General features: G+C 43.6%; 2 protein-coding genes across 3 annotated transcripts in view; one reads left to right on the top strand and one right to left on the bottom strand.

Annotated features, from left to right (window-relative positions):
* Positions 1-558: 558 nt before the first annotated feature.
* TXNDC8 (thioredoxin domain containing 8) lies at positions 559-26,441 on the top strand. 2 transcript variants are annotated; one of them, XM_051855947.2, is made up of 7 exons: positions 566-682; positions 3,117-3,267; positions 6,021-6,080; positions 7,139-7,204; positions 24,382-24,447; positions 25,689-25,747; positions 25,826-26,441. In XM_051855947.2, exons 2-7 carry the CDS (start codon positions 3,130-3,132, stop codon positions 25,833-25,835), a joined length of 399 nt encoding a protein of 132 aa, XP_051711907.2. In that variant the 5' UTR covers positions 566-682; positions 3,117-3,129; the 3' UTR covers positions 25,836-26,441. The 2 variants fall into 2 exon arrangements, with proteins under 2 accessions (XP_017202126.1, XP_051711907.2); XM_017346637.3 differs by lacking the exons at positions 24,382-24,447; positions 25,826-26,441 and having other exon boundaries at positions 559-682; positions 3,163-3,267; positions 25,689-25,793.
* The window catches only part of LOC138844960 (uncharacterized), a 65,411-nt gene continuing 45,367 nt past the window's right edge, over positions 7,314-27,357 (bottom strand). The window contains exon 4 of the mRNA XM_070055453.1: positions 7,314-7,661. Coding sequence (XP_069911554.1) covers positions 7,359-7,661 — 303 coding nt within the window. The 3' untranslated portion in view covers positions 7,314-7,358. The remainder of the gene's footprint in view (positions 7,662-27,357) is intronic.

Below are 27,357 nucleotides of genomic sequence, written 5' to 3'. Positions count from 1 at the left end.
CAGACCACTGTTTTTGTCTGGCCTGGTAGCTAGAAATGGTTTTTCTATTTGTGAAAAGTTGTAAAAACAAAGACCCTATAGCCGAGACTGTGTGTGGTTCATACGTTACAGGAAAAGTTTGTCAGCCCTTTTCCTAGCATATAACAAAGCTCCTTTACTTTCGAAATAGAGCAAAGTAGCAAAGTTCAGGGGATCTGTGACTCAGAAAACCACATTTCCTGGAAACTTATTATAGGATTAAGGCTTCACTATTTTTCTCAATGGCAAAAGAGTTCCTTCAAAATCCTAAATGAAAATAATGTTCATCTACTTAATCTTAACCCATTTGCTTCTCATTTGGTAACTGGGGACAAGGGTTGCAGAAATATGGTTGGAAATATGTGCAAAAGAGGAAAACGAGACAGAAATGTCTTTAAGTCTGCATACAAGGCCCTCAGCTTGCTGGTTCTTGACTGGCCACAAGTTAACCAACAAGTCATAACTTCAAAGTGGAATTAGCTCTCTAGTCTGCCCGGGTTCCAGGTTCTGAGATGACATGTTCAATGATGTCACAGAGAAGTTACCCTTATGTTCTGGCCAGGATCCTATAATTAATGAGACAGCTCCAGTGATCCTCTTGGACCAACAGAGTTTCGTCAGCAGGTGCCGGCTGGAAACCATGGTGCAGGTTATAAAAGACACGGCAAGTGCTTATTTGGCTTCCTTGAATATTTCAGAAGTGGCCATCTTGAACAGACTCAACAAGCTTTGAGGCGACTTCCTTCCTTGCTGTGTAACCAGGGAAGGCTTTTACATTCTTGCTCCTTGTGCTGTTCCGCGAGAGATGGCACCATCTAGAGAAGTGGCCAAGGGACAAATGGATCAAAAAGGGTTTTCTTCCATTCCAACTCTTATTTCTTGCTCTGATGCTAGCTGGGTTCAGGTCGGCTCCTCACAGACCCTGCCCTTAGCTGTGCTTGGAAATCTATGGAACTTAGAGAATCCACATAGATTCACTTACCCTAGGAAAGAGAATGGAGCCGCCAGACATACCTATGAAGGGCAGCTCTCTCCTTCCTACTCTTATTCAGATATCAACTCCACTCCTCATTGAGGTGAACTTTGACCACACCAACTGCACTTGTAACCCAATCCCCATCCTTCCCCCCAACCCCGCTTCATTTTTCTCTTGGTAAGTAAAGCATCACTAACGTCCTTCCTGTTTTACCTGATGACCCACCAGCTGGCTTCCACTCCTGCAGTGTAAGCTCTGTGAGAGAAAGGAATTGTGGGTTTGTGTTCTGACCCACAGATGTACCCTAAAGCTTTGTCCAATGTCTGCATTGTATAGGCTTCAATGGGGATGTGTTGAATGAATACCTGTTCAGTGGGAGTACTCCCTTCAGATAACTCAGCCAAGTCAAGTTCATGGGCCCAACTGGATCAATTCACAGTCAAGCAATAACTCCTGGGAGGCAAACAGTGTGGGAGCTTGTGAGGATGGCATCCACCTTATTTCAGAAACAAGTGAGAAAATGGAGGCTTGGCAGAGCTCTGAAAGAATTAGTGACTGTATCCTATAGGAATGGTGATAAAGGAAGAGAGTGCCTCTTTGGGAGTCACCATTTTCACCTGCTTGAAACTAAATCAAAAGGCAACATAATTGTCAAGTCCCCTATTAGGGAGTAAGCACACCATTTGTGTGGAATTAACCGCATCCCTAATGGGGCTAGGCCCTTACTGACTTAACCCAATTAACAATCCCATGCCCAACCCCCATTCAGGCCAATGAAAGGAAATATGGGTCCCATCACCACCAAGAACTCAGGGAATGATTTTGTGTTGTAGTCAAGGAAATGGGCTCTGCAAGTAGGCTCCTTAGGTTAACAATCCTAGCTGCACCACTCGTCAGCTGGTTGACCTTGAGAAAGTTAATGAACTCCAGTTTTCTCATCTGTGAACTAGGGGTGATAATAGTACATGCCCTGTAGAGTGAGTGTAAAGACTGTGTGAGACTATGAGACACAACAAGAGAAAAGGAGAAAATATTTCAAGACAGCCTTCTGTATGAACAAAGCATTTGCTCAGGCAGTAACTATTCCATAACTACTCAGATTAGACCCGTCAGAACTCTGGGAGGGGCAGGGATGGATCAGTATTGAGTACTGGAGGCACTTGGGGAGATAAACCAAGCATGAAATCACCAGCCTGGGAGAGTCACTGTCCACACAGAAGAGTAGATACGGCGATCTGAGGCCTCAGGAAAGGAAGCCTTTTTTTTTTTTTTTTTTTTGACAGGCAGAGTGGACAGTGAGAGAGAGAGACAGAGAGAAAGGTCTTCCTTTTGCCGTTGGTTCACCCTCCAATGGCCTCCACGGCTGGCGCGCTGCGACCAGTGCACCGTGCTGATCCGATGGCAGGAGCCAGGTGCTTCTCCTGGTCTCCCATGGGGTGCAGGGACCCAAGCACCTGGGCCATCCTCCACTGCACTCCCGGGCCACAGCAGAGAGCTGGCCTGGAAGAGGGACAACCGGGACAGAATCCGGCGCCCCGACCGGGACTAGAACCCGGTGTGCCAGTGCCGCAAGGTGGAGGATTAGCCTAGTGAGCCGCGGCACTGGCCAGGAAGCCTTCTCTTTTACATGACCTGCACAACTGATGGAATGAGTACTCACTTAAATCGTGGTCATTCCCCCACAGCAAAACAAAACAAGAAAGGACTCAAGAGGTTAGATTAGGTTAGTTCTTCTCTTTTCAAATTTCACTCTTAATGTATATGTTGGTCCTTATTTGAACAAAAAATACACATAGGAGTATATAGATATGGATATATAGAAATAGATATCTACCTTGAACAATATTTCAGTCCCACCCTCCCTCCTCATCTTTCCCTGGTCAGCCTCAGTGTCTCCCCAGAAGTGATCATCATTACCAACCTCCATTATCAGCTCATTTGGTAAATAGAATCCTAACCTTTTAGTAGGCTTATCATTATTGATATGCAATTAGAAAGAGGAATATGTCTGACCTCAGAGACATGTAGAAAATGTTGGGTCATCTAGAAAAAATGGGGTAGGACAATGAGTTCAGATTTTTGAGAACTAACCTGACTAACCTATCACTCTCTTTTCTGACAGACTCTATGAGATTATGCACATTTCCTCATCTATGTTTTGGTTTCAGGATGAATTGAAAACATTTTTGAAAGCTGCTGGATACAAACTTGTAGTGGTTGAATTTTCAGCAAAATGGTGTGGTCCCTGCAAAAGAATGTCTCCTCTTTTTCATGTGAGTGTCATCAGTGTCTATATCATGGTTGTACCAGAAATTGAAAATCCCTAAATGTTTTTCCCAGGAATTGTTGAAAGTTTGGTACACCTGAGCCATTAGAGAACCATAGTGTTTTGGGTTAACCTGAAGATAATACATGAGCTCTAAGTAAATGACGCCAGAATATGGTTACTATTTGCCTATGAATAATTCTGCAAGGAGTATCACTATGTGAAAAAGAGGAGTGGGTGTTTGGCCTAGAAGTTCAGCTGCTAGTTGGGACACACGCACACCCCGTACTGGAGCTGGTCCTAGCCCCGGCTCCGCTCTGAATCCCACTCTCTGCTGATGGGCGCCCGGAAAGGCAGCGGGTGGCAGCTCAGGCTGAGTTCCCAGCTCCCAGCTTCAGCCTGGCCCAGCCCCAGCCCCGCCCCAGCCCCAGCCCCAGCCCAGCCCCAGCTCTTGTGGGCATGGGGGGGGGGGGGGGCAAAGCAGCAGGTGGAAGAGCTCTCGCTGTCTCTCTTTCTCCCTCCCCCCTATTTCTCCCTTTCTCTCTCTTCCTCTCCCCCATTCTCGAATAATTTAAAATTCAATTAAATATCTGTGCAAAAGAGTCCAATTGTACAAATGGATGATTCACATTATAGTAAGTACATTTTACCAAAGTTCCAGAGTTCAGAACTTCTAAACATTAGAATAGTTTACAGAGCACAATAAACGCGCTTACTTTTAACTATAATATAAAAGAGTAAACTTCCTCCAGTTCTTCAGTCTTATTATCTGAATAAATAATGTGTCTTTTTAAAGGCATTCTTAATTTTTCCTATGGTTTTATTGAGACATAACTGACATACAAAAACTGTGCATATTTAATATGCAGTCTAGATATATGCAGATGCGTTATCACTTCCAAATATTTCTGTGTGTACTTTGTTTTCTTTTTTTGACAGGCAGAGTGGACAGTGAGAGAGAGACAGAGAGAAAGGTCTTCCTTTGCCGTTGGTTCACCCTCCAATGGCCGCCGCGGCCGGCGCGCTGCGGCCGGCGCACCGCGCTGATCCGATGGCAGGAGCCAGGAGCCAGGTGCTTTTCCTGGTCTCCCATGGGGTGCAGGGCCCAAGGACTTGGGCCATCCTCCACTGCACTCCCTGGCCACAGCAGAGGGCTGGCCTGGAAGAGGGGCAACCGGGACAGAATCCGGCGCCCCGACCGGGACTAGAACCCCGTGTGCCGGCGCCACAAGGCGGAGGATTAGCCTAGTGAGCCGCGGCGCCGGCTTTGTTTTCTTTCTTACAAGAAAGAACATATAACAGAAGATTTACACTTTTAATATATGTTTAAGTGCACAAGACCAGACTATTACCTACAAACACTACATGGTACACAGACTACACACACACTTCATACCCACTGTCTGGCTCCCCATTTACCCTCCCTCTCCCCTGCCAACCACCGTTCTATTTTCTGTTTCATTCATGTTGCTGCAGATGGTGAGCAAATCAATTGCCCAGGTTCTTGGGTGACGTCGTTTTCCTGCCAGGCACGGAGAGGCTGCCAATCAAAGTCACTGTTTTGTTAACCTGAAAAACTCTAAAACCCTAAAGGCTCCTGTGTCTGTCATCCAAGAGTCTCCACCCACCCCCCTTTACTGTCCTGATGAACCACTGAAGAATGACTCCGCTTCAGTAATGATCCACGTTCAAAGCCACTGAGGAGAATTTCCTCAGCAAACGCTGCCTGTACTCACCTCAACACCTCGTGCCACGCTGCCTCCTGCTTTTCCATTAGAACTCCCCCCACCTCGTGTCATGTTTCCTCCTGCTTCTCCATTGGAAACCCCCCTGCCCAATGACAGCTTCATCTATTAGTGTTGCTATTTCATTATCCTGGCCAAATGTTGGATACCTCACAGCACCATCAAAGAGAGTTACCGTTTGCAGCAGGTGCCTGGAAATTCTTGAGATAGGATAGCAAGCAAACAACTCAAGATGGTGTCAGGATTTGGAACCCAGCTGTTGGAAAAGAAACATAGGAGCTGGCACTTGCAGGCCACTGTGACTGCTGCTGCTGCATCTTGAACTTCCAGACCCATTACCCAACCACACTTGTCACGGTTGCTTAAGTTGTTTCCAGAAACAACTAGAAGCCGAAGAGTGTAATGTCTTCCCCCTTTCCTCCTTCTGTTTCCTGCAAATGTTTCCCATTGGCAGAACCTGAAGAGAAATCAGCTGGCAAAGGAATCTGGGAAATCGAATTTCAACACATAGCAGAGCACAGAAGGCTGGTATTGAGGGTGGGAAGCAGTCAGGCCACAACTGCATAAAAATGTCGTTATTGCGTTGGCCAGAACCACCTGCTGCCACCACCAGTACCAGCACCTCCTATAAAGCTTGGCATGATGAGAAGGTAGAGGTAGGGTCTTGGTATTAGAACTGTGTCTTGAAGACAAACTCCCAGAGTTCCCTTCCACGAGAAACCTACTTTCCCCTAGGATATGTCTAAACCCACCCCATTTCATTATTGGTCTGTTGTGTGTCCTTTTCCAACCTTGAAACTTGAATCTTGTGATTCTGTAGAGCCAGGTTCTGCCATTGGTCCGTGCTTGACCTTGGCATCATCTGGCATTTGGGGGCTTCCAGTTCTAGGCAGTAGGGAAATGCCAGAGTGACGCTTAGTTATCTAACAACCTTTTGGCTGAAAAGATACTTCTAGTACCTGTTTTAATATGAATGCCAAACTAACAAGGGCATTTCTATTCTTTCGTTTTGAAGGCACTGTCTCAGCAATACCAAAATGTAATGTTTGCTAACGTGGATATCGATGATTCTCCGGTAAGAGCCTTAAATCCTCCATGTAGAGACTTAAAATTTGAATACAGTGTCATTGAGCAGCACTGTCTCAGCAATCACATTATCAAATTAAAATCAAGTTGAATTCAACCGGTTTCTTCTGATAAATTATTGTAAATTTCCTCATACTGCTCTTGTATGTTTGTATTACAGTCAGAGTACATGGATTCTGCCTCTGCAAATTCAATTAATATTGATTAAATATATTCTTTAAGAAAACGTGTCTGTACTGAAAAACTACAGATGGTTTTTCCTGCCATTGTTCCTAAGTAATACAGCATAATAACTATTAACATGGATTTAATATCACATTAGACATTATAAGCAATCTAGAGGTGATTCAAATATACAGAAGAGGCAGGCGTTTGGCATAAGGGTTAAGCTGCTACAGGGGACACCCCAATTCTAAATCCGAGTGCTTGGCTTCAAGTACTGGCTCTGCTCATATTCCCAGCTTCCTGCTGATGTGCACACTGGGGGATAGCTGGTGATAGCTCAAATATTTGGGTCTTGGCTACTCATGTGGGAGACCCAGATTGAGTTCCTGGCTCCTGGTTTTAGCCGAGCTTAGCCTTGGCTGTTGTAGATATTTGGGGAGTGAACCAATGGATGGGAGATATTCTCTCTCTCTCTCTCTCTCTCTCTCTCTCCCTTTTTCCACCCTCCCACCTTCCCTCCCTCCCTCCCTCTACTGTTTCTTTCCCCTTCCCTCTTTTTCAAATAAATAAAATATATAAATAAAAATTAAAAAGAAGTGTACACAGTAGGATGTGCATAGGTTATATGCAAAATAGTATGCCATTCTATCTAAGGGACTTCAGAATGGATTTTGGTATCTGTGGGGGTCCTAGAACCAATTCCCTGCAGATAGAACAACTGTTTATGACTTTTACTAAAGGGTAAACCTGTCTTAAAATGCTAGAAAAATATACCATCCCATGTCTCAAGTGTAATTTGTAAAGATCCACTTTTCTATTTTTGCACTAGCCTATTTCCATATTTCCAGAACTATGACTTTATGCTTTTCTTTTCTTTCCTAGGAGTTGGCTAAAACTTGTCATGTCAAAGCAATACCCACATTTCAGATGTTCAAGAAAAGCCAGAAGGTATGTTTCCATGGTAACCAGCAGTATTGAATTAGATTATAGAACCATCAGATCAAAAAAAAAAAAAAAAGTTGGAGTATCCTGGATGAATGAGGAAAAATTGCACTCATTTTAGTACTGAGCAATGCAATTTTTAATTTTCAAATTTTACACACTAGCAACAGGTTAAAAAATGCATAACATAATAAATCTCCCTATCTGAGATGTCCAAATCCACGAGAACTTCCCTCCCCTGGGCAGAACCATCAAGGAAAATCTTCCAGAGCAGAACACGATGAAATTCTTGCGTGACTGCATACACGTTGTTAGCACAGCTGGGGAAACATTCAACAGAAGCTGTTACAAGGCGACACGGCCTCGTGGTGGAGCAGGCGGGGTCTGGGTCCAGATTCCACCACTTTCCGGCTGTGGAACTTTGAGCAGTTTTCTTGTTCTCTGTGTGTCTTGGTTTCCCCATCTGCAAAAATATGGATCCTACTAAGTTATCTTCTGCGTAAGTTTGTTGTGAGAGTTAAATTAATTATAACATGACTGAAGTGTTTAGATCCATTCTGGCATTAAACATTCTGTAAGTTATGCTGGTTATCTTGAAGACATTAATGGGGTAACATGTCTAAAATACCCAGTATATGACAAAACTAGTGATTCTGAGTTTGGCCTAGGACACTGACAATTGTGCATACCTTGTGAAAGGCGATTTTTGCAACACATTTAGGAAGCACAAAATGTTCAACCCTTTTTAAACATTTATTCCATTCCTGGGAACTTTTCTTCAGAAATACCCCCATGAAAAATAAACAGCTAAGTATATACTTATTGTAGCATTATGCTTGATTTTTTAAAAAGATTTATTTATCTATTTGAAAGTTAGAATTAGAGAGGTCTTCATCTGTTGGTTCACTCCCCAGGTGGCTGCAATGGCCAGGGCTTAGCCAGGCCAAAACCAGGAGCCAGGAGCTTCATCCAGGTCTCCCATGGGAGTGGCAGGGACCCAATCATCTGTACCATCTTCTGCTGCTTGCCCAGGCCATTAGCAGGGACCTGTATGGGAAGTGGAGCAGCCAGGATACAAACCAGTGCCCATATGGATGCCAGCATTTCAGGCAGCGGCTTTACTGCTATGCAACAAAGCTGGCCTCAGTTATCTTTTTTTAAGCTTTATTTATTTGAAAGTCAGAATTCCAGAGAGAGAGTAATTTTTAAAAATGGAAGAGTATAGAGGGTAAAGTCACTGTCTGCAGTGCCAGCATCCCATATGGGCAACGGTTTGAGACCCGGCTGCTCCACTTCCAAGCCAGCTCTCTGCTATGGCCTAGGAAAGCAGTAGAAGATGGCCCAAATCCCTGGGCTCCTGCACCTGTGTGGGACACTGGGAAGAAGCTCCTGGCTCCTGCCTTTGGATCAGCCCAGCTCCAGCTGTTGTGGCCAACTGGGGAGTGAACCAGTGGATGGAAAACCTCTCTCTCTCTCTCTCTCTCTGCCTCTCCTCTCTGTGTGTGTAACTCTGACTTTCAAATAAATAAATAAATAAAAATCTTAAAAAAATAAATTTAAAAAAATGGAAATCATCTTAATATCTTTAGTAGCGTGGCTAAGTGAATTATGATACATTTATTCTAGAAATGGCATGCAATGTAAAATGTTATGAAGAATATATAAGGTAAAAATCCATGCTTAAGATTTATGAAGATTATATCTGCAAAGTGAAAAATAAAAGCAGTTGATATGCTAGCTGTAGAATTTTATTTTCAGTTTCTATTTGTTTATATTTATTGTAATATAATTGGTGTGATAGATTTAAATTACTTGTAAAAACATGCTCTCCTCTGGTTTTTCTTTCTTTTTTTTTTTTTTTTTATTTGACAGATAGAGTTAGACAGTGAGAGAGAGAGAGAGAAAGAGAGAAAGGTCTTCCTTCCATTGGTTCACCCCCAAATGGCCGCTACAGCCGGTGCTGCGCTGATCTGAAGCCAGGAGCCAAGTGCCTCCTCCTGGTCTCCCATGCGGGTGCAGGGCCCAAGCACTTGGGCCATCCTGCACTGTCTTCCCGGGCCACAGCAGAGAACTAGACTGGAAAAGGAGCAACCGGGACAGAACTGGCGCCCACGTGGGATGCCAGCACTGCAGGCAGAGGATTATTAACCAAGTGAGCCATGGCGCTGGCCTGGTTTTTTCTTGAAAATTGAAGTTATTTAACATCTGTCCCTTCAACTTGCCCACCTACATGTCAAATTGCCTGTTCACCATCTTTTATTATCTTCTCTCATCTCAGAAATGAGGAGGCTCCATGCAGCTTGCTTGCATCCCCTCTGCTTGGTTCCAGGCCTCTGTGCATTGGCCGTTCGCAACCTTGGACTTTGAACGCTTTTTTGTTCCACCCAGCAGCCATTCTCCATCATCCTCTGAGGAATCGCGTCTTCTCTGCTTAGTCCATGTGTTTCTTTAGGGCTGCTTCTCCAGGCCTGGACCAACCAGTGACTTCCATCATAGGAATGGCCTTTGGTGCTCTAGTCAAGATAATCTAAACCAAACCAGAGCCGGCGCTGTGGCTCACTAGGCTAATCTTCCGCCTTGCGGCGCCGGCACACCGGGTTCTAGTCCCAGTCGGGGCGCCGGATTCTGTCCCAGTTACTCCTCTTCCAGGCCAGGGAGTGCAGTGGAGGATGGCCCAAGTCCTTGGGCCCTGCACCCCATGGGAGACCAGGAGAAGCACCTGGCTCCTGCCTTCGGATCAGTACGGTGCGCCGGCCGCGGCGGTCATTGGAGGGTGAACCAACGGCAAAGGAAGACCTTTCTCTGTCTCTCTCTCTCTCTCACTGTCCACTCTGCCTGTCAAAAAATAAAAATAAATAAATAAACCAAACCAGAGCTAACTCCAGGCTTTTCCAAAGCACTTAGGTAAAAGCATCCTATCACTGGATTTAATTTGGGGAAGGGAATGGGGCTGATGTAGCTGGAAGTCACCAAGAGTCTCCCTGCCCCTGATTTAAATAGCATTTCCCAATCTTTGTATACCTTGGTTACATGGAAGCACAGTTCACTGTGGGAATTTTCTTCTCTTTTAGCTTCTACCCTAAATTCCTCCCCAAGCTCTCCTCTAGTTTGTCTCTGGCTGCTCTCAAATATCAGTGTTTCACAATGTTGTATCCTTTCCTAGCCTAGCTGCTCTCCAACAATTTTGTCCCTGCTTCTAGTTCCAGCTACAAATATGTTTTATTTAAATGATTGAATAGCCCTCCTCACCCCCAAGTTAGCTCCACAGCCCTGCCCTGTTCTCCAAATATATCCTCTCACAGATCCATGAATGCCATGCCCTTACCTAAAATCGGATGCCCTTCCCCTTGTACTTCCTACAGGTTCAAGGCAAGTCCTTAGATCCAAGGCTGGCATTCAAGTGTCTCCATGATGTTAACCCAATGTACTATTCCAAGTCCTTTTCTGTTTAAGTCACGTCTTGCATTTGTGTATTTTTCTCGTGCCATCCCAAGCACCTGGAGGCATTCTTGCTTCCCTGAAAGCCCAGTGGCTTTAGAAAGCCCAGTGTTTAGCCCACTTGGAAGAGTTCTGGGTGGACAGAAAAGACTCATTATGTATATAAGGAACGCATGAGTGAGCGAGTGAGTGAACGTATGAATGCTTCCGTCACTGCTACTGCCGGCTCTGCTCCACTTCTGACTCTGTCCTCGTACCAGATAGGACTCAGAGCAAGTTTCCTTCAGTTCGGCACAGTTTTCTGGTTTCACTCCCTCTGCAAATGAGCTGGCTGGGTGGCTGCTGCTCCTGAAGTGTCTTTACTCCATTTTATGACAAGACAAGACTCTGAGTTCTCAACTGATTGTGCCTAGGCTCTGGAGCAAATCGAAGCTGTGTTTTGAGGGACCCTACTTAGTCTCATGAAGATGGAAAAGGCCTCATAAACAAGCAGGGCAATACTCTTCTAAACAAGTGCATTTGAACTGGCGTCTACAGGGTGTGGCTCTTTTTTAATTTTTATTTATTTGAAAGGCTGGATCAACAAAAAGAGACAAACAGAAAAATAGTGAGAGATCTCCCATGTGCTGTTTCACTCCAAATGTCTACAACAGGTGGAACTGGGCCAGGCCACACCCGGGAGGTTCTACCTCTATCTGGGTCTCCCACATGGGTATCAAGGATCCAACTATCTGAACCATCACGGTTGCTTCCAAGGGTGCACATCAGCAGGAAACTGGAATTGAACTGGCATCTGGGACTCGAACACTGGCACTCTGATAGGGTATGTGGTTATCCCAAAGGCATTTTAACCACTAGGCCGAAGCCTCACCCCTAAGGCTGTCTTGAACTGATAGAACAAAATGCCTGTGCTCTAGAGATTACGAAGGGCATCAAATTTGAATTTTCCACCAGGTAGCTATTGGAAAATAAAGCTAACTGGACTGATGGCACCATCAATTAAGCTGATCTAAATCTTTATTTTCTAATTCCAAGGTCACTCTGGGTAGCCATGTTCCAAGTTTTCTTGAGAATTGAATTTCTCATTGCATATTACTAACTTAACATTATGGAGTTTTAAAATGAAACAAAGGCTTGAGACCATTTATGTTATTACATACAAGTGGACCTACTTCTAAATTCTGCATAGGCATTTGTGTCTCCTAGCAGATTCATACCTGAATCAATTCAGATTTGTAACACTGGGCCCATTTGACAAAGAATATCAATCCTCTATGCAAAAGACAAGGGCCAAAAAAGGAGAGGAGATCCCATAGGGACAATACTCCAAATCTTTTACCTCTTTGACTCAACTTCCAGCACGGGGTGCCTAGACAGCTCTGTAGGGCTCTGTGGAATCTGCAGTTCCACCATTACATATACACTGCAGTTAAACCATAGCATCTCTGAAAACTTCCTGCAGATTCTTAACCTTTATTTTAAAAGTATTTATTTTTATTTTGTTTAAGAGACACAGGTAAATAGAGATCTTCCATTTGCTGGTTCATTCCCCAAATGCCCTTAACAAATGCCTACAACAGCAGGGGCAAGAACAAGACAAAGCTAGGAGCCCAGAACTTAATTTAGGCTCCCATGTAGTTGGCGAGGACTCATGTACTTGAGCCATCACCTGCTGCCTCCCAGGGTGCACATTGGAATGGAGCCAGACTTGAGCCCAGGCATCGTGAATGGGATGGGGGTGTCTCAAGCGGTATCCTAACTTTCGTACCAAATACAAGCACCCTCCTCCCATGTTTTATCTCACAATGATCTCCAAGAAAAGTCCCTGGGCAAAGGAGGTTTGGGGTGGCCTGAAGAAAAGACTCACTCATGTCAATTTCCTTCCTGTTTCAACAGAACTGACTAGAAAGACTTCCATGAACATCCACTGTTTTCCAGGGGTAGAGAAAAATTAAACCCAGTTCTTTAAAATAACTTCATAAATATGCTGCTGTCTTTCACCTAGGACAGCACAACTGAAAATGGACTTACTAAAGGAGTTAAGTGCCATTTATCTATTATTTAAACAAAAAACCTAGAGTAGTTTCTGTTAAGGGTTGTTATACAAAATGCATTCACATTTCTAGTAAAACACCTGGCAGAGAGCCACTGCCAATGTACAGTCTTCTCACTGTAGACTCCGTTAAAAGCCTGATGGTAATTCCTACCAGCACAGAGTTAGATTATTTCTGCCCTTGAAAACACCATCTGCCTCTTGCATTAGATTAGAAGACTTAGGGGATCCCTTGGGTTTCTCTTTTTGCCACTGCTGCCAAGAATCTCAGAATTACTTCCTCCGCTCAAATCACTGAAATACAGTAACCTCCTTTACCCAGTTTCCTAGCCTAACTGCCATCCCCACACTACATCATCCTTTAATGGTTTCATTATTTTATCTTGCCCTTTAATGCTAGCTCACTGCAACTACTTTCAAAGTATATAAATCATGAATAAAATGAAACTTCAGAAAAGTAAAGCAAATCAAGCTATGTAGGATGACCTAGGGCCATGGTGGATAATGGGCCATCCCTGGCCATCGCTGGCAGATTTCCTGCAGAGGATGGGTGGAAACGTGGCAGGGGTATAATATAATATAATATAATATAACTATGTCATGGTTTAGGACTAAAGGGAGCCAATGCAAATTCCAGGCAGTAAATAAGGTGGGCTGCTTCCTTCCTGCTCTATTTCTTATGTTTTCACCATGTATATCTTTCCGTGTTCCAGGAAGATTAATTGGGGGAAATAAGTTCATTCCTGTGGTGTCTTCCAAATTGGCCACCCAAAACCTTGGCTGGTTTTTCATAACCAGAATGTTACCATATTCTACTATATGAGCAGCAGGCTTCCCAGTCCATGGGGGAAACATTCCAAGAACCCCGTGGCTCCCTGAAACAGTGCATAAATACACTATATTTTCCCGTTCATTCTTACGTAGCTCTTAGTAACTTCAAATTGTGACTTTTTTTCTTACCCTATTAAGCAGAGAACTTTTACTTTTTTACTTAAAGGAAGCACTCACTCGGAAGCTTCTCTTTGGTGTGTCCAAATCACCACCATAACTACTCTTACACAATGGAAATATTAAGTAAAATAATAGTTGCTTGAATGTAAGCACTGTGGTACTGTGATAATCTGATAGCCTAGACAGCTTCTAAGTAATTAATGGGCAGGTAGGGTATACTACATGCTTATGCCGGACAAACAGATGTTTCACATCCAGGGTGGAACACAGCAGGATGGTGCAAGGTTTCATCACATTACTCAGAACAGCATGCAATGTATTTTTTAGTTAATGAATTTGAGAGGCAGAGAAATGGAGAGACAGACTGAGTTCCCATATGCTGGTTCACTCCCCAAGTTCCTACAATGACTAGAGTTGAGCCAGGCTGAAGCTGGGAGCCAGGAACTCAGTTTGGGTACCCCACAAGGGTGTCAGGGACTCAGTTGCTCGAACCATGACCTACTGCCCTCTTAGGGTGCACATTAGTGGAAAGCTGTAATCAAAAGTGGAGCCAGGGCTCAAACCCAGGCACTCCAAAATGGGTTATAGGCTTTTTAACTAGTAAGACAAATGCCTGCCCCAGCACACAAATTAAAACTTCAAAATTGTAAACTCTGAAATTTTCCATTTAATATTTTCAGACCACAATTGGCCACCAGTAACCAAAACCACAGCCAAGTAAAATTTCGAAAAATAAAATCACAGAAAAGAAGGAACTATTGTAGCTCACAAATTTGACTTATAAACCCTCTTAGAATCTAACAAAGGCCATAAATTCTCTCTCCAGAAAAAATGAATGTATGCACATGAACTGAAATGTGCAGATAATAGTAGGATATTAAATGACTCTTTTTTTAACTTTTATTTAATGAATATAAATTTCCAAAGTACAGCTTATGGATTACAATGGCTTCCCCCACCCCGATAACTTCCCTCCCACCCGCAACCCTCCCCTTTTCCTCTCCCTCCCCCTTCCATTCACATCAAGATTCATTTTCAATTCTCTTTATATACAGAAGATCAGTTTAGCATATATTAAGTAAAGATTTCAACAGTTTGCACTCACATAGAAACACAAAGTTAAAAATACTGTTTGAGTACTAGTTATAGCATTAAATCACAATGTACAGCACATTAAGGACAGAGATCCTACATGAGGAGTAAGTGCACAGTGACTCCTGTTGTTGACTTAACAAACTGACACTCTTGTTTATGGCATCAGTAATCACCCTAGGCTCTTGTCATGAGTTGCCAAGGCTATGGAAGCCTTTTGAGTTCACCGACTCTGATCATATTTAGACAAGGTCGTAGTCAAAGTGGAAGTTCTCTCCTCCCTTCAGAGAAAGGAACCTCCTTCTTTGATGACCCATTCTTTCCACTGGAATCTCACTTTTGGAGATCTTTCATTTAGGTTTTTGTTTTTGTTTTTGTTTTTGTTTTTGTTTTTGTTTTTGCCAGAGTGTTTTGGCTTTCCATGCCTGTAATACTCTCATGGGCTTTTCAGCCAGATCCACGTACCTTAAGGGCTGATTCTGAGGCCAGAGTGCTGTTTAGGACATCTGCCATTCTATGGGTCTGCTGTGTATCTCGCTTTCCATGTTGGATCGTTCTCTCCCTTTTTTATTCTATCAGTTAGTATTTTAACTGAAAAGTGATCCCTGTTAAGAATTTGGAAAGCATTATGCTGAATGAAATAAGCCAGTCCCAAAGGGACAAATACCATATGTTCTCCCTGATCGGTGACAACTAACTGAGCACCAAAAAGGAAATCTGTTAAAGTGAAATGAACACTATGAGAAACAGTGACTTGGTCAGCCCTTGCCCTGACTGTTGATGAACAACTTAATACGTTATCCCTCTTAGCATTTTTTTGTTTGTTCTACTTAATACTTTTGGTTGAATACTGTAATCAATACACAGTTATTCTCAAGTGTTGAAACTTAACTGAAAAAATGATCGCTGTTAAATATAAGAGTGGGAATAAGAGAGGGAAGAGATGTGCAATTCGGGACATGCTCAAGCTGACTTACCTCAAACGGTAGAGTTAGAAACATACTAGGGGATTCCAATTCAATCCCATCAAGGTGGCATGTACCAATGCCATCTCACTAGTCCCAGTGATCAATTTCTGTTCACAATTAATCATAATGATAGGACTAAGAGCCAAAGGGAGCACATAAACAAGACTAGTGTCTGCAAATACTAGCTAATAGAATAAATGACTCTTTAAAGCCCATCAATGGATTCCCTAGGGTAATAACCTTGGTTCCCGATCCATGGTTGGTGTATGTCTATGGCATAGGGGAAATGATAAAGAAACAAAGAAATAATAATCAACTTGGCCAACTGCTTAAATATGAGCCACTTTCAAAAGTTGACTCTGTCATTCTTTGATATTAGGGGATAAGGGCTTCACAAAGCACTTAGCTCCACTAGTAAGAGTGATGGAATACGATATGTATATGCTAATCAATGAATTATTCACAAGTGAATAATTCAGAAGAATCCAGCTGCTGGACTACACTCTCATAGGAATTAGGAAAAAGCTCCTTCCCTTGTGCTTGTAAAACACAGGGCTTCCTCTGAGGCTGTGGGAGTTACTGCCATTTTCTGTAAGCACCCACCAAAGTACAAAGATTAAAAGAATTCCAAGAAGACTGCACTACGATGTGCTAGAAAGAGAGCAGATTTGGAAGCAGGGGTCACAAACTCAGTGTCTTCAAGGGCAAGGTAGGGGCATAGGGTGATACATAGGAGGTGAAGAGTATGGCTGTCCATGGAGAACCACCTTCCCAGTGTTCATTGTTCAACTTCCTACAGAACAGTGCCTGCCCCATCTTTCCAAAGGGTGTCTGCATCAATTTGTCACATCCCTGGAGTCAGACAACTGTCGGTTGAACCCCGGTCCACCTCTTAGCACAAGTGGACTTAGGAATGTACCATGACCACCTTGAGGCTCACTCTCCTTTTCTATGAACTGGGAACAACCAACTGACTTTGAATGATTGTCATGAAAATTTGTGATAATGTATATAAAGTTCCTAGCACTGGACTTGGTACATTCTATAAAACATAGCTATGATTAGAATCCCAGGATCTAGCTGTGTGCCTATAACCCTGAGCAGTTATGAATAAATAGACATTTAGGAATAAGGTTAGGAGACACTTCTAAAGCTCTCTGAAGACTTGCACATCCATTTAATCTAAGCCATTTTAACATTCAGGAACTGCTTGCTCTAAGACATTCAACCTGCTGGGAAATGTGTTAGACATGGAATTCTGCCCAAGGGAGTAAAACAACTTGCACACAGTCTTCAGGGCTCTGAAAGACACAGATTCTTTAAAAGGGATCAATCAGTCCCAAAAGCAACTGATGCAGTGGCGAAGATTAACAATTGTGGGGAGCAAAAGCTAATGGAGATGAAGGGAAAGACAGGGCAGTACAGCAACTACTAGCACCAGTTAGTGACCTTGGCACCATTGATAAAGGTGCTGCTTTCATGTGTGTCTAAGTAAGCCAGGATCTTGTAAGTATAGGGTCAAAGCTTATCTTTATTTAAATTTTTGATGCTTTGTTCATCATGGGCCTTTGCATTGATTTTAATACTTTTACTTAATATCTATTAAAGTGTTAATTATCTTGAGTTTTTAGTACCACTTCAATTTTCACCCTAGTCCTGACCCAGTTCATCTCCTCTGAAATTTTCATTGTTGAAATATAGGAGTGCTTTGCTTTGTAACTCAATAGAAGGACTTACAAGATTCTAGAGCAAGTTATATTCACAGCTAGCATTTACTATAGCAAATAACAGAGTGAAAATAGCAGGAAGAAAAGATACACATTGGTAGAGTCCAGCGCAGACTAATTTATTTTTTTTGGACAGGCAGAGTTAGATAGTGAGAGAAAGAGAGAGAGACAGAGAAAGGTCTTCCTTCTGTTGGTTCACCCTCGAAATGGCCGCCATGGCCAGTGCACTGCGCCGATCTGAAGCCAGAAGCCAGGTGCCTCCTCGTGGTCTCCCATGCAGGTGCAGGGCCCAAGCACTTGGGCCATCCCTCACTGCCTTCCCAGGCCACAGCAGACAGCACAGACTTCTAATGTTCTTCCTTAGAGGCCACAGTGGTACTCTTTCTCTCCAGCAATGAATTTCCAGTATATATGTTGAATGACTCTGCCTAGGAACACTGTTTAAGCTCGGGGACTGAGAGCTTCATGGGGGTGATGGGTTTTTGTCACAGAGGAATCTTATTATGCAACCATTGCTATACAACCACCATGGCACTATAATAGCACCCCAACAATAAAACCAGGTGCACACCATCAATTGTAGTGTTTGTGCAAAACATCTTGACAAGCCAGCCTAGCATAGTCCAGTCATCAAGGAATATATAACAAAGTCATCCATCATCAACAAAGAACACTTGCAGGTTCTTTGGAGATACACAAGGAATAAGCAATCAGATCTGCTGCCTCAACCCTTTTCTCACAAGTCATGTAGGTAATACAAATATCCCCTTCATACGAGTTGTGGTTCTAAACAGTGCTCACTGAAGAGCATGACTGGCGCCCTATGTCAACACACTTCCTACTGTTCCTTTGATGCCTAGACCTTGAGACAGCCCTCCTGTGGGGAAATCTGGGGCTGTGGAAGAGCAATTTAACTTCCCGGGTAAAAAAGACATTGCTGCTTCATACAAATGTCAAGACTCAAAAATGAGAAAGGGGGTAATAGCTTCCCAGATCTATATATAAGGCAGATCTTGGACTCTCGTCCGAGCACTCTCTTCTAGAACAGTGAGGGGTCAACATGCCTGTCTATTGAGTAGAGTATCCACCAAAAGAGAGAAGATAGGAGAGGGGTAAGCTCATTGCTGCATCTAGGTTTATGGATAATTCACCTCTGACGTGGGGGGAATTAAGAAGAGAAACAGGCTATTTCCCTAACACTGAGCATGTGAGCAGATTTTCCAATGGAAACATGAGAACAGAAAGATATGCCATTGAAGAGAGTGGACCCCAAAACCACGTTTATCCCTGAGAACAAAGTTCCATACCATATTTCCAGTGATAAGTGCATACCCTTTTCCCTTCAAGGGGAAACCATGTTGACCTGAGTACCTCTACACTTCCAGGTGTTGAGAATAAGAATAAGAGCTGGTAAACTACAAACCAAGGGCCATATATGACCTCTACCTGTTTTGTAGGTAAAAATTTCCCTGGAGCACAGCCATGCCCTTTGGTTCCACAAAATCTGAGGCTGCTTTGGCATAAGAGCAAATTTGAGCAGCTGCAAAGGCTAACCTAGGTATTATCTGACTCTTCACGACAAAATATTGTCTGTTCCAACACAGGAAAAAAAATATCTTTGTTCTCATCCAAGTCACCAATGTTCAAAGAATCAAAGATGCTAGTTTCATATCAGCTACAAGAAAACAAAATCAAATTAGTGTTTTACTGGTATCTCACTATTAGAACAAGTTGAGAAGGCCAGTAGAGCTAAGGAAAACAATTAACAGATTGATTTCCGTGAATTTGAGTGCATATCAATTCAAGCTGTCTTCTTGTTTTGATTTTAGTTCAACTCCATTAGCCTTAATTGATCTCCTTGCATTTGCAAGGTCTGTCCTGGGTGTTTTGAAAGTCAAATGGAAAAGCTTGAATACCCATCACAAACATGACATAGATGATTCCAGGGAAGAAATGCATGGGGTGTGGTCAGAGAAAGGAGCCAAGGAAGGATCAGTCAGTAGTTAGCATTGCCCACCTCCCAACAGAAGGCAGAGATACTTTGAAAACTTCTCTCTTGGACATATCATTTCCATCTTATTCATATAATTTAATGCCTTAATAAATCTTTCTTTTAAAAGAAAAATCATATAATATAAATTGCAAAACTTGTCTGTACATAGATTTCTACATCTATCCCCCAAACATGTCATTCATTGGTTGGTTGGGGTTTTTTGTTTGCTGATATCATTGATGTGGTTGCTTCAGGGTTTGTTGTTGTTGCCATAGATGTTTTGAACTTAGTATAGATGTCAGAAAAATTTATGAGCTCAACTTGATCATACAGCTGCTCCAAATGTAATTCCAGTATTCACTCAACCAAAATCGTACATCAACTGACCAAGAGACTTTATTAAGATTGTCTTATGAGTGCATCATTAGTCAGATTCTGAAGTCCATTTGTTAGGAGGGAGCCACTTTCTCCAACCCCTTTGCATTTTCCCAGCACCAGTAATGGACTTTATGTGGGTGACAGAATGTCTTTGGCATCGAAGCAAAAACAATAAAAGAAAACTACCTCTGGTTGAAACTGGGTGATGGGTAAATGGTGGTGTGTGTGGGGGGGGGGGGTTCAGTTTCTTATTCTCTTTTTAAGTTTGAAAACATCCATAGCAAAGGTTCTTTTAAAAATCCTGTGGAGGGACTGAGGATTTAGCATAGTGCTTACGATGCCATTTGGGATGCCTACATCCCACGTTAGAGTGCCTGAGTTGGTGTGCAGACTTTGCTCTCCTTTACATTTTCTTGCTGATACCACACCCCGGAGGCAGTAGCTGGTGACTCAAGTACTTGGGTCCCTGCCACCCATGGGGGAGACCCAAAATGAGTTCTGGGGTCCTGGTTTCACCCTGGCCTGGCCCTAGCTGTTTCAGGTATCTGGGGAGTCAACCAACAGATGGAAGATCTCTCTCTTCACCTCTCTCTCTCTCTCTGCATTTAAAATAAATAAAATGAATAAATTTTAAAAATCTAGAAATATGTTAAAATTAAAATATTTTAAAAAAGACTTTCTTGGCCGGCACCTCGGCTCACTAGGCTAATCCTCCGCCTTGTGGCGCCGGCACACCGGGTTCTAGTCCCGGTCAGGGCGCCGGATTCTGTCCCGGTTGCCCCTCTTCCAGGCCAGCTCTCTGCTGTGGCCCGGGAGTGCAGTGGAGGATGGCCCAAGTGCTTGGGCCCTGCACCCGCATGGGAGACCAGGAGAAGCACCTGGTTCCTGCCATCAGATCAGCACGGTGCACCGGCCGCAGTGCGCCGGCCGTGGCGGCCATTGGAGGGTGAACCAACAGCAAAGGAAGACCTTTCTCTCTGTCTCTCTGTCTCTCTGTCTCTCTCTCTCACTGTCCACTCTGCCTGTCAAAAAAAAAAAAAAAAAAACAAAAACTTTATACATGGATAGCCAAAGAAAGTTGTTGTGAAATATGCTTCTGTTAATAAGTTGCTGCTTATTTATTAGCTCTGTTCATTAAAACTCCTGAGTACGAGGCTCAAGGCTAGATAGAGAGAAAAAGAAGAAACATTGGTCTTAAGCAAACTGGGCCAAGAAAGATAAGACAGGGAAAATCATATCACTGAAACTTACACTGCCCAGATGCTGGGACTTGGATTTAATCAGCTTAGTGCATCTCAGGCCTAAAACCATCAATATGGCACATATTCTGTCTATGGCTCTGGGTTAGATACTCAAAATATGGAGGAAAAAATCGTTGATCTCCTGAGAAGACAGATGACAAAATCACTTACTTAAAAGTGGATTGTGGGGCCGGTACTGTGGCACAGCGGGTTAAAGCCCTGGCTTGAAGCTCCAGCATCCCATACGGGCAACAGTTCTAGTCCCAGCTGCTTCTCTTCCCATCCAGCTCTCTGATGTGGCCTGGGAAAGCAGTAGAAGATGCCCCAAGTCCTTGGGCCCCTGCACCCATGTGGGAGACCTGGAAGAAGCTCCTGGCTCCTGGCTTCAGATTGGTGCAGCTCCGGCCATTGCAGCCATCTGGGGAGTGAACCAGCAGATGGAAGACCTCTCTCTCTCTCTGTCTCTACCTCTCTCTGTAACCCTGTCTTTCAAATAAATAAAATAAATCTTAAAAAAAAAATAAAGAGTGGCTTGTAAAGATTGCTGTTGGATCACAGAGAAAGATTCAAGGCAGGTTACATGAGTTCAGGTGACGCCATCACAAAAGATGGTTAAAATTAACAAGCAGAAAAAGATGGGAAGAAGCATGGGTATGGGTCAGAAATTATTTGAATAATTAGATTATAATATAAAATTATCAATGGAATATGAACTCAGTGAGGGTGTTTTGTCTGTTTTGTTCAGAGTAAGTTTGGTTCATGGTAGGCATTCATTAATTGGAATGATATCTAAGTCTAACCATTAAATCCTTTTATGGTTCATGTATATCTTATATGCATAGCCTGAAGGGAATTTTTTGCAATATTTTAATAGATTTGCACAGGAAACAAAGTTTATGTTCCTCATAACTTAGTGGTGTGAGCCATAGACTCGTGGTGTCACACTGGTGCTCAAAAGTTTTAATTTTGAAGATTCAGGATTTTAGATTTTTAGATGAGGGATGTTCAACCTTGCATTTAAAGTAGACAAATGAATCCCTCTGTAAATTGTTGTTGGAGTTCACCATCTATGGGAGAGGGAGCAACAGTGAGGCCGACAGGATAAAATCAAGGAGACCTGCAGGAAGCTTAGATTTTATGAGGATGGGGAAAACATTGAGGACATTTACAAGGAAGAATGCAATGACTGGACTTGTGGTTTTGAGCTTCAAGAAAGAGCAGTGGCTTACAGGGAACAAGAGAGACAAGAGAGACAGAGAGACAAGTTATAGCTTTTGCTGACCAAGGTAAAAGCCACTGCATTATGTAGTAAAAAAATTCATTTTTTTAAGATTTATTCATTTATTTGAAAGGTAGAGTTACAGAGAGAGGGAGAGACACAGACAGAGAGATCTTTCATCTGCTGGTTCACTCCTCAAATGACCGCAATAGCTAGGGCTGGGCCAGGCTCAAGCCTAGAACCAGAAGTTTCTTCCGGGTCTCCCAGGTGGGTGCAGATGCCCAAGGACTTGGGCCATCTTCTGCTGTTTTCCCAGGTACATTAGCAGAGTGCTGGATCAGAAAAGGAGCAACTAGGACACAAACCAGAGCCCATATGGAATGCTGGCATTGCAGGCGGGACATGAACTAGCACCCATATGGGATGCTAGAGTTGCAAGTAGTGGCTTAACCAGCTTCGCCACAATGCTGGCCCCCAGCAAAACTGAATGACCCCTGAAGCCAACAGAGTAACATCCCCACAAAGATATGGACAAGAATCTTCCAGGAAGTGCTATTTGCTGTAGTCAAAGGGGATAAACTGTATTATATTGATACTATGGAAATCTAAAAACACACTGAAAAGGAATGTACCACTGCTACACAGGTAAATCTCATAAGTATCATGTAAGTGAAAGAATACCTAAACACTGTAGATTCTATTTATAGAAGTTCAAAAACAAGCAGAACTAGTTTAGTGTGAAAAATTCTGAATAGTGGTTGTCTTTGAGCCTAGGAAGGGTAGCCTGGCAACTGGTACCACCCATATCTTGATTTGGGAGTGATGAAACAGTTTATTCTCATTGTAACAAGTCTCCAAACTGAATCTTTACAATTTCCGGGATTTTCTGAATGTGAATGAATTTTTTTTAATGTGGTTTCAGTTTCCTGGCTTGGACAATCAGGATAACACTCTGTGTCTATAGCCAAGGCTCTTATTGCACTTGTGGCTTTTGGCTGTCCTTGGTGGCTGCCAGACGGCACACACAAGCATATCATAAACCCATGGCCATAGAAATCACCCCTCCCTGGAGATCCCCATCCCTCCTATCTCTGATGTTCTTTGCACCTGTGCCATTCCTCCATGAGGGAAAATTTCCTCCAAGCAGAGAAGTCAATGACCAGAGACCTCCTCCTACAATTTGACTCTATGCTTCTCTTTAGCTATGGAGGATGGGCTAAGATAACAGAATTAATCAGATCCACGAAGATTATTGCCATAAGGACAACAAGGACCACTTGGGGGTCCAGACGAGCATCTAGATTTACCTGGTGGTGATCATGAGATGCAGGTGCACCCTGGGAGTTTCTCATCCCTGCATTGCCAGTGCCTTTTTCCGCTCACATTGTCTTGCCTGCTCCTTGACGTGTATCAGACTGCTCTTGAAACAGAGGAGTAGGGGTAGGGACTGAGAGGAATCTTGGACAGAAGGTGCATGAGAAGAGGAGGTGGGAGCCACTGTTCTACCTAGCAAAGCCCACGTTTTCAGTCCCATGGGGAAGACTGAGACTCAGGTGGAACCCCAAACCTCGCACACCCTGCATTCCACCCAAGCATCGGGTAGAGACAAAGGACAAGTTTCCTGTAAGACCAGCCAGGACTGCCGAAGAAGTCCTGCTACTCCCAAGTGAAAAGAGTTTAAATACACACACACACACACACACACACCTCTGCCCCATCCTGCAGGCTCTGGGAGCACCCTAAGGCCTCCTTTGCCTCACCTTGGTCCCTGGCTCACTGGTAATGAGTTCCACTTTCTGGCCACTTTGCTAAGCTTAGCATCCTTTTTCTGCTCCCTGCCAAATCTCCTCATTCATACATCCAAGCCTGCCTGTGTTTTCTGCCGTGAGTTCTCATCCTGATACGTCCTCTGGCCTCAGATTTCCCCGAAGAGTGTAACACTCCTTTCTTGTCCCAGCGCTACCAACCCAGCTGTTTCCTGACTTTCAGGAAGAGAAGCTTTCCCAGGTGCCTTCTAACACCTTCCTTCCCCGGCCCGGCTAAAGCCAAGAGAACTGTTTCTAGGGGAAATGTTACAAACCAGGCAACTCAGATAAAGCGTGAAATTCTGCACCTGTGCTTAGGTAAACATATTCTCAAGATTCAAAAGAATAATTTGCTGTTATGGAAGTGGACCCATGCGCAACCTGGTAAGTGAAATGGCATCAGAGGGAATCACGAGTCCGGGGTGTTCTTGCAGGGAAGAAGTAGCAGGACAGCACGCAGGGAGAGTATGGCTGCCTGGGAGAGCAGAATCATTACTTGCGGGGACATCTGCTTCTCTCCGGCACATTGAGCACAAGTCTCAAGTCTAGTTAGTTCTAGACTTTTCCAACCCCTGCCGCAAAGTTCTACCACTATCCTGACTGCTGAAACTCAAGTCTTCACCCAGCCTCAGTTTACCCATTCTCTTTCTTCTCACCAACCACCTAATACCATTAGCACTGAAATCGCAATGGGTAGTAGGGGTGCAGCAGAAAGGATCCATTGAGAGAAGCACCAATATTTCGTATACTACTAGAAAGAATTGCAAGTAAAATATAACACACCATTTGTTGTAAGCTGAAAACTGATTCAAAGATGTGAACACTTAGAAAGAAAATGTGCTTCTTAGGATCAATTAATTATACAACTGTTACCTAGGCAGAAGCCAGGAAGTGGAAAGTCACAGGTCATTGGATTTCTTTTTTTTTTTTTTTTTGACAGGCAGAGTGGACAGTGAGAGAGAGAGACAGAGAGAAAGGTCTTCCTTTTGCCGTTGGCTCACCCTCCAATGGCTGCCACAGCTGGCGCACTGCGGCCGGTGCACCGCGCTGATCCGAAGCCAGGAGCCAGGTGCTTCTCCTGGTCTCCCATGGGGTGCAGGGCCCAAGCACTTGGGCCATCCTCCACTGCACTCCTGGGCCACAGCAGAGAGCTGGCCTGGAAGAGGGGCAACCGGGACAGAATCTGGCGCCCCGACCGGGACTAGAACCCAGTGTGCTGGCGCCACTAGGTGGAGGATTAGCCTGTTGAGCCACGGCACCGGCCTGCATTTCACATCATATATATGAATTAACAAGTCCTTAGTACCAACGTATGAAAGCTTTGAGTTGTTTCAATAATTGAGTTTATTTCCAGCCCCATTATAAGTTTTAGATCTTAGACTACAGGAATATTTTGGAGAATAATAGAGACTTGGTAAAGCATTAGCATAAACTATTTGAAAGGGCAATAAATAGTAAAGTGTCATGAATTAAATATGTTTAATGTGTATTTATATTCGAAGTGTCTTACAGATGACAGAAATGAGGAGTAGTTTTACACTTGGGAAAAAAAACTACTCAAAATCTCAATGTCTTGGCAATACTTGAAACCAATAAATGTTTCACCTTTGTGTATTTGTGAACAGATTTTTGAATTTTGTGGAGCTGATGCTAAAAAATTGGCCACGAAGATTCAAGAACTAATGTAAGCTAATCTTTGAAACAAAGTACATTTGTGACATGTTAAAAGACAACACCCAATGTGTTATGTTTTTATTTCTAGCAAACACTGAAGCATTCTCTCCGAAAGCTTTAGAGTGGAGTCCCATATTGTAATCTCATGACAAAGTCGCTTAAACCTGCTATTCCATCAGAGGTTGTGGCATTTCCATTCTCTGACTCTTCCACTTGCCCTGAGCACATTCAAGGTTTGTACAAGATCGTTATGACCTTCACAACAGAGTCCCTTCACAGCTAATTCCAGGGCAAAAAGCTTCTCCAGAGACTGCCAAAGATGCAGTTGTTTACAGTGATCAGTGACTAAATAAATGACTTGCTACCCTAGTGTCCCCGTAATGTGAGCATACTTCCAAATGTTCATGGAAAATGGAATCAAAAGATAAGTTTTAGTACCAAAACAATTTGAAAGCCATGCACAGTTTTTTCATAATCTCTATTTTCCACGGACTTTCTGAGGTCCCCTTGTGAATGGTGAGCTGTCGTCTGTGGTACTGCAAGATCTTCTCCCATGTGTCATCTTACGCTTGAACTGTGTCATTTTCCTCTCCCCTAGTACCCTTCAAAAATTCTCCTATAAATGTAAAAGAAACCCCAAGAACAAAAACCATAGTCTTTTCTTCTACTATGATTTCTTTGAAGATTGATTTGATTTATTTGAAAGTCGGGGGAGGGAGGGAGGGAGGGAGAGAGAGAGAGAGAGAGAGAGAGAGCGAGCTTCCATCCACTGGTTCACTCCCCCAAATAGCTGCATCAACCAGAGCTGGGCCAGGCTGAAGCCAGGAGCCAGGAGCTTTCTCCAGGTCTCTCACATGGGTGGCAGGGGCCCAAGGACTTGGGCCATCTTCCACTGCCTTCCCAGGCATATTGGCAAGGAATTGGATTGGAAGTGGAGCAGCTGGAACTCAAACCAGTGCCCATATGGGCTGCCAGCGCTGCAAATTATGGCTTAACCCACCACGATGGTGGCTTAACATTGGCCTCATACCCCATCATTTGCACCATACTCTATCTGGCTCATCTCTTACACTCACAGCATCCCTAAAAGGTTCTTAAACTTGCCGATTTATAGATGAGTTAAAAGATTCAGAGGTTGACATGTCCAAGACCACTAAAAACATAGAAGAAACAAAATTCACATTCAAATCCATTTATCGCTAAGGCTTGGAGAGGCCATTTTTGAACCTCCACAAGGAATATCGCAGCTCTGCATGCAGAGTCCTTCCTTCACCCTTAAGCCCACAGTCTGCTTCCCTGAAGCGTCGTGCCTGCCCCTCCACTCACTGAAGCAAGCCCAGTGGCTTCCCTAAGAGGCTCCTGCGCAGGGAGACAGGCTGAGTTCCAGGCTCCCGACTTCAGTCTGGCCCAGCCCTGGCTGTCACAGGTATTGGGGAAATGAATTTGTATATGGAAGTCTCTCTCTCTCTCTCACTCTCTCTCTCTCTCTCATTCTGCCTTTCAAATAAATAATCTTTTCAGAAAAGAGAAACATATGCATCCAGATTCACTGAATCATTTCGTTCCAATGAAGCCCTCTCATTTCCAGCAAACACGCCTGTAACGTGCCAAGAAAGTTCT

This window comes from Oryctolagus cuniculus, chromosome 1 (genome assembly GCF_964237555.1).
Source record: "Oryctolagus cuniculus chromosome 1, mOryCun1.1, whole genome shotgun sequence".
In the NCBI taxonomy this organism is placed as follows: Eukaryota; Metazoa; Chordata; class Mammalia; order Lagomorpha; family Leporidae; genus Oryctolagus; species Oryctolagus cuniculus.
This window is presented reverse-complemented; position numbering and strand designations above follow the sequence as displayed.